At 33.4% G+C, this 10,593-nt stretch overlaps 1 protein-coding gene across 1 annotated transcript; it reads right to left on the reverse strand.

Annotated features, from left to right (window-relative positions):
- Positions 1-5,368: 5,368 nt before the first annotated feature.
- LOC308658853 (olfactory receptor 6C2-like) lies at positions 5,369-6,304 on the reverse strand (the record flags this gene model as incomplete). Its single annotated transcript, XM_081311769.1, has 1 exon — positions 5,369-6,304. One exon carries the CDS (start codon positions 6,302-6,304, stop codon positions 5,369-5,371), a length of 936 nt encoding a protein of 311 aa, XP_081167895.1.
- Between the last annotated feature and the right edge of the window lie 4,289 nt (positions 6,305-10,593).

Below are 10,593 nucleotides of genomic sequence, written 5' to 3' on the forward strand. Positions count from 1 at the left end.
TAAATCAATAGTTTTCCTGTACTCCAATAATGAACTTCTGAAAAAGAAATCAGGAAAATCATCCCATTCACAATAACCTCCAAAAACAAAACAAAACAAAAATACCTTGGGAGCAAATCTAATCAAGGAAGTGAAAGACCTCTACAATGAACTTTAGAACACACTAGATAGAATCGAAGACTTTAGAAGATGGAAAATGTCCTATGTTTTGGGAAGGCAAAATTAAATTGTCAAAATGGCCATAATAACAAAAGTGTTATGGAGATTCAATGAAATCCCCATAAACACTAGCGACATTCTTCATAGAACTAGAAAAATTAGAATAGCCAAAGGAATAGCCAATAGCCAAAGCAATCCTGAGCAAGATGAGCAATGCTGGAGACCTCACAATATCCAGTCTCAAAGTATGCTATGGAGCTATAGTAACAAAAACAGAATGGCATTGGCATCAAAACAGACATGTATTAAAATGGAATAGAATAGAAGATGCATAGATGAAACTACAGTCATCTGGTACTTGAAAAAGGTGCCAAACCATACATTGGAAAAAAGACAGGTTCCTGATTTTAGAGGAAACACATAGGGTCAACACTCCAACTATTTGGGTGAGGCACTGACTTCGTTCATCAGACACATAGGGCTCAAGAAATAAAACCAAGAATCAATAAATGGGATGGCATCAAATTAAAAAGCTTCTGCACAACAAAGAAAACAAGGGAGTGAAGAGAAAGCCTACAGAATGGGAAAAAAATCCTTGCCAGCTACTCCTGTGACAGAGGATTAATATCCAGAATATAGGAAGAACTCAAAAAAACATCAAAAATAAGAATATAATAAAACCACAATTAGTCAATGAGCTAAATAACTAAAGAAAATTCTCAAAATAAATACAAATGACCAAAAAAATATATTAAAATCTATTTAACATCCTTAGCAATCAGAGAAATGCAAATAAAAACTACATTGATATTTCAGCTCACTCCAGTTAGAATAACAATCATGAAGAATACAAATAATAATCGAGATGAAGATGTGGTAAAAAAGGAACACTCACACATTGTTGATGGGCCTGCAAATTAATACCACCACTTTGGAAACAGTATGAAGACTAGGAGGGGAACTACTATATAACCCAGCTATTGCACTCCTTGATATTTACCCAAAAGAACTAAAATCAGCATATTATATGATATGGGCACACCCATGTTTGTAGTAGTGCAATTTATATAGACAAGTTCTGGAAACAGCCCAGGTGCCCTTCAACAGATGAATCAATAAATAAAATATGATATATTACATATACATATATATGTACATACATTATATATATTATATACATATTACACATATATATATATATACTATATATGTATTTTTTCTGTTATAAAGAAGAATGAAATTACAGCATTTTCTGCTAAATGGATAGAAGTGGAGAACATCATGCTAAGTGAGGTAAGCCAGACTCAGTAGTTAAATATTTTTTCTCGTACACAGAAGCTAGACCAAAATAAGTGGGGGAGGGGGGATTTCTGTGATGAGAGAAAAGAGATCACTGAGAGGAGAGACGGGAAAAGGAAGGAGCTGCAGAATGAAATTGACAATTTATGCTTTGTAAATATATGAATATATCATGGTGAATTTCCCCTTTATATATATATATCTATAAAGCACCCTCCTCCCATAAATTATAAAAGGAAGGCCAGTAGAGTACAGGATGAGGAATAGGGGGAGAGAGGAAGGGAAGGCTTTAATGGAGCAAATTATTTTTCATGCATGTATGATTATGTCAAAATGACCTGAAGTATTATATATAGTTAAGATGCACTATAAAAACTTTTTAAAAACAATATTGGTTACACATCTCTACAAGAAATGCTGTTGGGATTTTGATTGGCATTGCATTAAACATAACCCACTTCAATCTAATGTATGAAATATGATATGTCAAGAGCTTTGTAATGTTGTGAACAACCAATTAAAAAAATAAAAATAAAATAATTTAAAAAAATAAATGCATGAGAATAATAAATATCAAGTTCTGGAAAGTAGTTACCTCTCAAGAGGGCTCAGAGATTGGGGAGAATGCAAGAGAGGTATGTTGATGTTGTTAATTTTTATTTCTTAAGCCACCTGGTAGCTACATGGTACATATTGATTGCATATAAGATAATTGATCTTATATCTGCAGGTTGTATAACTATAAATTCAACCAACCACATTTTGAAAATATTTGGGAAAAATTATGTCTGTACTGAAGACATACAGATTTCTTTTCTTGTCATTAATTATTTAACAATGCATACATTATAACACAAAAAAAAAACAATATTGGCCTTAAATTGATAACTTGTTGACACTGTGATAGAGGTGTTCATAAGGAAACTGTATCTATTTCTGTGAATATAAAATTAGTAGATGTAAAATGCTTAGAATATGATCTGGCAAAGCATAAGCTTTCAAGAATGTTTCTTAATAAGGTGTTTTTAACATTTTTTGGACATTTCAAGAAATTTAGGATACAAGCTGTGAAAAAAAGGCTCCAAATATGGCCTGATGTTGTTTCTCAGTCTGGGCCCTTAGATCTGTTTGAAGTGAACCCAAAGTTTCATGTGACTTTATTACAGGTCTCCTCCACTGTCTTGATCTCAAGGTAGGTGAAGAGCATTATTACAATCTAAATTTTAATTATTTTTTTTGTACCATGGATTGAACCCAGATGCATTTTACCCCTGAGCTATATCCCAAGCCCTTTTTAGTTATTACTTTGAGACAGGGTCTCACTAAGTTGCTTAGTGCTTTGCTAAGTTGCTGAGGTAGGCTTCAAACTTGTGAACCTCCTGCCTCAGCCTCCTGAGTTGCTGGGATTACAAGCGTGCACCACTGTGCCTGGCTGCAATCTAAATTTCTTGAAACAAAATTTCTAATAACTCAGTAGTCACTAAGTCCACTGATTTCCATTCATAAACACCCAGTGCTTATCATTCAGGGATTTAGAACTGGTAGAATATAATTAACAGGGTTATTGATCTTGGAGTTAGGGCATGAACTGAGTCAACTGAAAAAATGTGGGAAGGTTGGGAAAAAGTTCAAAAGTGATGAAAAGAGAAGTCACAAGAATCAGAACTGGAGACCAAATTGAAGTTAGTGTTGTAGAACAACTGAAAATATGACTGGCCTCAAAATGCCTACATTAGATAGAGCTTCTCCACATCCCTAATGCATGTTACTCTATTCCCCTCTTTGCCTGGTCAATATTACTAGGTGTTGCTCTAAGAAGTGGCACACTTTACATATTTCCATTTCCATTGTTTGTATTGAATTATGTATGCAAAATTCAATTCTTTTTCAGAAAATCTCAAATTATACTGGGTCACAACACTGAAATTTTCATCCAATAGTTCCTTTAGTTGTTAACCCATAGATAAATTTCATTATGAATCTTATATTGATAAGATGCATTGACAAATTTTTTTTAAGTTTTAGTATTTGGAAATGTTAATAGCCTGTAATTTGACCTTTAAACACCCTACACTTGTATTGAATTATCACTTTATATCTCATATAGTTGTACCATTAAAATAACAATTATTTTTTAAAAAGGTATGTTGCATTGAGCATCTTTTATTATGGCTGTTATAAACAGCCAGGTGTGGTGGTGCACACCTATAATCCCAGCCACCCTGAAGGCTGAGGCAGGAAATCCACAATTTTAAGGCCAGCCTCAGCAACTGAGCAAAGTACTAAGCAACTTAGTATCACCCACTTTCAAAATAAAAAAAGGGGGCTTGGGGATATGGCTCATTGGTAAAGTGCACCTGGGTTCACTCCCTGGTACGAAGAAGGAGAAGTAGAAGGAGAAGGAGGAGAAGGAGAAGGAGAAGGAGAAGGAGAAGGAGAAGGAGAAGGAGAAGGAGAAGGAGAAGGAAAAGGAGAAAGAGAAGGAGAAGGAGAAGAAGAAGTTGTTTGGATTGCAATAAAGCCCCTTACCTATCTTGAGATAAACACAGAGAAAGTTTAAAATAGATGGAGATACAGCTTACATAGATTTACTTTGGGTTGTAGTCATTTATATGGCTAATTAATTTACATACATTCCATATTTTTCTTTTTCTTTTTTTTTTTTTTCGGTGGTGCTAGGATTGAACCCAGGGCCTTGTGCATGCTAGGCAGGCACTCTACCTACCAAGCTATATCCCCAGCCCCTCATGTTTCTCACTTTTTAAGTTATTTTATAATCATCTAATTGCCGCAGTCTGGCTGGCAGGGCAAAGTAGCCTGGAGGTGACGAGCAACTTGTGTACATTGATACAGCAGGAGTGGGAGCCATTTATTGTAGGACAGAAGGGGTATATATACATTCCACACAGCTTATCTTAATTAACATAAACTAGATACATCAGTCAACCAATAAGGAATATCCACACTTAATGGCTCCCTGGCGTTACTTCACAAACCACTCCCTCTGGCAAAATGCCAGGAGCCATCTTGACTTGTTTACAGACCCTAACTTCTAATAATTTTAATTTCTCAACAGCAAATGATTAGTTATTGATAAATCATAAAACCAAATAAAGATATAGATACATGAACATTTTTCTTGTAAATACTAGTGTTTCAAAAATTTTTAGGGCTGGGGTTGTGGCTCAGTGGTAGAACGTTTGCCTATCATGTGTGAAGCACTCAATTTGATCCTCAGCATCAATAACAATAAATAAAATAAAGGTCCATCAACTAAAAATATTTTTAAAAAGATCTTTATCATGTTACTTCATGAAAAACTGTGGTTTTTAGAATATTCAAAATTGTAGGATTTCATATTTTATAATTCAGTTTCCAGGTTGACATGAACATTTATAAAGATATTTATTAAACATTGAAATGCATCTGTTTTATAGTTGTTATTTTCGGTGTTTATAATTTATGTGTAATATGTTTTATCATGTTTTTTAATTCATTCGTTCCATGGATCCATTAAAACACAAGTCTCAAAAGGACAGGAAATTAGTGGGTTTTCTATTTATTTCATCCCCACTGCCTGAAATGTAGAAAAGGCTTTCAATATTAGAATTGGCAAATTCTATGAACACACTTACTCAATCCCAAATATGTGATGAATGCATTGATTCTGTTTTTTTGTTTCATTTTATTCGCAGTTTCTATTGAGATTTGCTATTATGTGAAGTCTTTTAGTTGCCTGGAAGTATGTTGTTGTTGTTGTTATTGTTGTTGTTGTTGTTGTTTTTGAGAAAACTTATCCTGAAACTCCTTCCTTGCAAGGAGAGGACTGATGTAAAAAGTCAAAGACACATATTTAGAAATCAACAATCCTTTCAGTAAACTTAAAATACTTTTACATTAGCAAATTCCCTTACTTATTTAAGAACAATGCAATTCTTTTGACTGAGTCCTTGAAGGCCTGTTTTACTTGCTTGTTTCTCAGTGTGTAAATGAAGGGGTTCAACATGGGACTGATGGATGTAAAAAGGATTGTTACCCCCTTATTAATAGCCATTGAATCTTTTGCTGAAGGCTTAACATAGATGAAGATACAGCTCCCATAGGTTATGGAGACCACAGTCATATGGGAAGAACAGGTAGAAAAGGCCCTTTTCCTTTGTTGGGCAGAAGGGAGTTGCAAAATAGTTATAATGATGTATACATAGGATAGAACTACACATATGAGAGTCATGATAAAAGTTAACACAGCACAAATTATAACCATCTGCTCTATGAGCCATGTTTCTGTGCATGAGATTTTTAGGATGGGTTCTGCATCACAGGCAAAATGGTCAATAACAGTAGAGTTGCAGAATTCCAGATTCAGGCCCAGGCTAAGTGGTGGAAGTAAGAGCAACAAAGCAGCTGTCCAGCAACAAAGGATGAGTCTTCTGCAGACCCTGGTGTTCATGATGGTCACATAGTGTAGGGGTTTGCAGATAGCTAGGTATCGGTCATAGGACATGGTGGCGAGGAGAAAAAATTCTGTTACACCAAAGATATCAGTGAAAAATATCTGAATGATACAACTGTCATATGTGATGGTCTTATCCCCTGTTGATAAGCTGTACAAGTATCTGGGAATACAAGCAGTTGTGAATGAGATTTCTAAGAAGGAGAAGTTTTGTAGGAAAAAGTACATGGCAGTTTTGAGGCCTGCATCCAGGAAGGTGAGGGAGATGATTGCCAGGTTCCCAGTTATACTCAGCATGTAGGTGAGAAAGAGAAAGATGAAAATCACGACCTTCAGTTGTGGGTCATCTGTCAGTCCCAGCAGGATAAATGTTGTTATTGTGTGATTTCTCATAACTGGATTCTCACTTCTATTTAATTTGCATTTAAAATTCAGAGATGTTTGTGTGCGATGGTAATTCACAGATAAAGAACCTTGAAAACCCATTCACATGTATTTAACTGTTTTGTTTACAAATATTGTCATTCACGGCAGCTTAGGTTCTATAATTACATATTTTTGGTCATTTCAGGGTACATTAAAAATATCAAATTGCATTATCTATACCAATTCCAAAATGTTATGGTTGCTTTCTTCTTATTACATTCTGATCTCATTTTTTTTATTGGTTGTTCAAAACATTACAAAGCCTTTGACATATCATATTTCATACATTAGATTCAAGTGGGTTATGAACTCCCATTTTTTTTATTTTACCTGAATCTCAGATTTAATTTTCCCAAACAGCTAGATTTGATTATTAGTGTTTTGTAAGATTGAGAGATTTTCCTTATTTACTCTGTGAATCCTAAAGCTGAATTTTAAACTTTCTTTTTCATATTCATGTTTCCTTGAAGTCTTGTTACTAATACAATTATATCACACAAACAGTTAATTATACAGGCTCTCTTTCTGTGGCTTAAGATGTCAAGTACACATGTGTTTTCTTTAAACAACTACTTCCTTACTTATTCCCCTGATTTTTCCTCATAATTTTCTATTTATAATACTCCTTCCCTATTGTGGTACATAAGAAAGAGAATTTTGAGAATGAGTTTATTGTATAGGATGATAAGTTAGATATGGAATTCATACCTATGAAAATCACAACTGTTTTTAGTTTTTAATATCTATAAGTGTTGAGCACATTCCAAAATGCTGTATTAATATGCCAAAATTCAAAATATATCAGGTTTAAACTATTACACATTTCTTCAAGCATGGTTTGATTTCACTGTGACTCAGTTTGTTAGTGTAAAATAGAAAAAATTATTACCCTTCATACATATACTATGTGATAATATATTATATAAAATATTTATAAATAATTAGTAATAAATATAATTTAACTACTTCAGTGCCCTGATTCATAATTATTACCCTTTTGTTGGTTACCATACATTCAATTATTAGTATACTGAAATCATATTTTGTCCCCATGTTTTTAAATAAATGAATTATATGAAAGTTTATTAACCACCTCTTTTTTTTCTGTTGAAGTTTAGGAAATTTCTAAGTATAACGTTATAATGTGTGTTTTCTTTCTTTCCTTTTCCTAATTTTGAGACAGGGTCCAACAAATTTGCCCAGGCTGGCCTTGAACTTGTGATCCTCCTATCCCAGCCTCTCCAATGGCTGAGATTATTAGAGTGTGCCACCCTCCCCAGCACAGAAGTGTTTTCAACCACACAGTATTTCTAGTAGCCTCTGTTTACTTTCCTATTGTTACGTACATATTGAATTTCTTACCTTTTTGCTTTGTCATTTCTAGACATTTATTTTCTTGCTGGTGTCTCTTATGTTGATAGTTCTTAATGCTGCATTATTTCTTCCTGATGGATTATTTTCCTGAATTTCTCAGCTCTAAAACGTTATTGCTCTTTATGATCTCAATCATATAATTAGATGTACCCCAAACACGACCAAAGTGAAAATCATGATTTTCCACACCCCTTTTTACATCTCACCTTGTACTCTTTATAATCAAATTAGTGTGTTTTAATTATTAAAACTTTACTATAGACTAGACATTGAAATAAACACTTTGCATGGATTATCTGGAGTATTCTTCTCTTCAATGCTCTGTATTTTTCCATTTTTATCTCTGTCCCACAGTATCCAATTTTATGGGAAATGTACATATCTAGCCAGTAGTTTCTAGTTTTCAGTTTCCAGAAACTTTCATTGGAGATATTACTACTTTACACATGACTCAAATTATGCTACTTTTTCATTGTTGTTTAATATAATTTTATAAATATCTATATAGTACCCAAGATTAAAGCACTCTAAAAATACTGTTAATACCACATTAATTTGCATTTCTAAATTTTAGTGCAATCAGGAAAGATTCATTTATTAGAGTCACATATGACCCAAATCTCAAAAAAGAAAATGAAATTAAAGATAGAATTTATTATATTTACCCTTCTGGCAGATAATCATAACCTTCCTCTATTAGTTGTTTACATGTATTTTTACAGACACAACTTGAAAATGTTAAGAATGAACTTGATAATTTTTAGCCACTACTGATTGAATTTGGTCACTTCAACACTAACAGTATCCTTGAATTTTCTCTTTTATAAATTCCACCAACTTTCTCACAATAGATATAGTGCTATCATAAGCCCAGGAAATTATTTTTTATTTTTAACTATCACTGAAAAGTGGGTCCAAGGGAACTCTTGTTACCTTTAGAATAATTGATGTTCAGAACTCTTTTGTTCAGAGAAAGTGTTTTCCAATTTGAAGCTAGACATTTATTTTATTTGCCAAATCTGCAACAAAGTTGTTGAACAAAAAAGTCCTTTGTGACCCAGGTTCAAAACCACTAATGAATCATTTGTGTAATTAACTTGGGGAAAAACAATCAAACCTACCGTAGTAACAATGGGAACGTGGACTTTAGAGACAGAAGAAAGCATGAGGATCATTAAAAGAGACTCGTAGGACAACTTTAAGAATCTCATTAAAAGCAAAACTAATCCAGTTTCTTTTAATTAATTGTTAGCACACAAAGTAACTAAAAGATCTGTTTCTTTTTCTGATTTATCAATTTTTATGCCAAAAATATATTTACATAAAGATTTAAAAATATCATTCAGCTTCCTTTCTCAGAATGTTATTTTTATTACACAAACCATAAAAATTCTTCAGTCAAAACAAATAAATAATTTCAATAAACATGCCTAGATTCAACCGTGAGCATTCTAAAAGAAAGCAGAAATGTCAATTTCTTTTTGTGCACTAACATATATGGTATTTTAAATTATGTTAAAATCTAGTACATTAAAATCATTTTACTATACATACTAGTACATATAGTAAAATCTAGTATGTTAAAATCAGAATTTCTGTGTCTTCAAATCTACAGAAAGGTCTTCACAATAAGAAATTTATTCTTTCATAAAATTGATTTTATAATTCCTCTGGGAATAGAAATATAATAGAACCTACTGCATGAAAATATTGTTGAGTTAAGCAAATTTCTTGTAATTCCACAAAGTATAAGAATACTTGAAGCTCACATAAAATAAATATATTTTATTAGAGTCACATATGATCCAAATCTCAAAAAAGAAAATGAAATTAATGACAGAATTAATTCGACAAACCATAATTGTATATATGTGTTATATATATATATATATATATATATATATATATATATATATATATATATATATATATTTGATATATGTGTACAATGAGGACTGATCAAAGTATGCTAATTAGCATATCCAGTGAAGCATTATGGAAAATAATACTCCTACAAGACAGTTCCCCAAGAAAAACATGGAGGGATAGTATGGCTTGGGAGGAGGGAGGGAAATTATCCAAACATTAAGAATGGGCCCTAAGGGAAAAAGCAAACTTTCATCCTTTCCCGGTTCATCATCAGCATCTCCACCTAAAGCAAAGCTTCATCCCTTCCCAAACACAATGGGTCCTGAAGGAAGGAGGCAAATACCAAAATGCTGAGCCTGGACTTTTACCCTTTCCTATTGCAGATGAGTCCTGGAAGGAGAAAAGCAAATAGTGAAGCTCTAGATAACAGGGGGTACCAGAAATAAGCAGTGAACACTGAGTTTTGAGCTTTCCCCAATGACAACAAGTTTACCTTTTTACAACTGCCTTCCTGAGCTAAAATTTTAACCTGCACAACTAGGTCCCTGACTGTCCAAACTGCACATCTGCAGTATCCATTGATTAAGTCACACTCATTGTAAACTATAAAACCCAAACTCCTTCTGTAACCCAGAGGGCCATTTCCTGTACCCACAAATGAACCCTCCCAAGTCTGATCAATGGACTTTGCTGCAGAATAGAGGAAAGCTTGCTGATCCGAGGTTTGCTTCCTGTCTCCTGCCTCCATCATTTGGTGGCCATGTGCTTGCATCCATCACTTCCCATGTTTTCGTGCTTAGATATTCCTTCAAACAGGGAATAACTTTGAAAAATCCCAGGGTCTGTGATTTTATATCTTTTACTAGGAAACTTGCAACCAACAGAGCAGAATCTGTATGCATCTATTAGGAAAATAAAATGTTTGATATTCAACCAATCTATGTAATGTAGGTCAAAGGGTACAAACTTGAAGTTATGCAAAATGAATAAATCTAGAGACAATATAAAGTAGG

The sequence above is a fragment of the Spermophilus citellus genome, assembly GCF_964194105.1.
Source record: "Spermophilus citellus genome assembly, chromosome: 10".
NCBI lineage: Eukaryota > Metazoa > Chordata > Mammalia > Rodentia > Sciuridae > Spermophilus > Spermophilus citellus.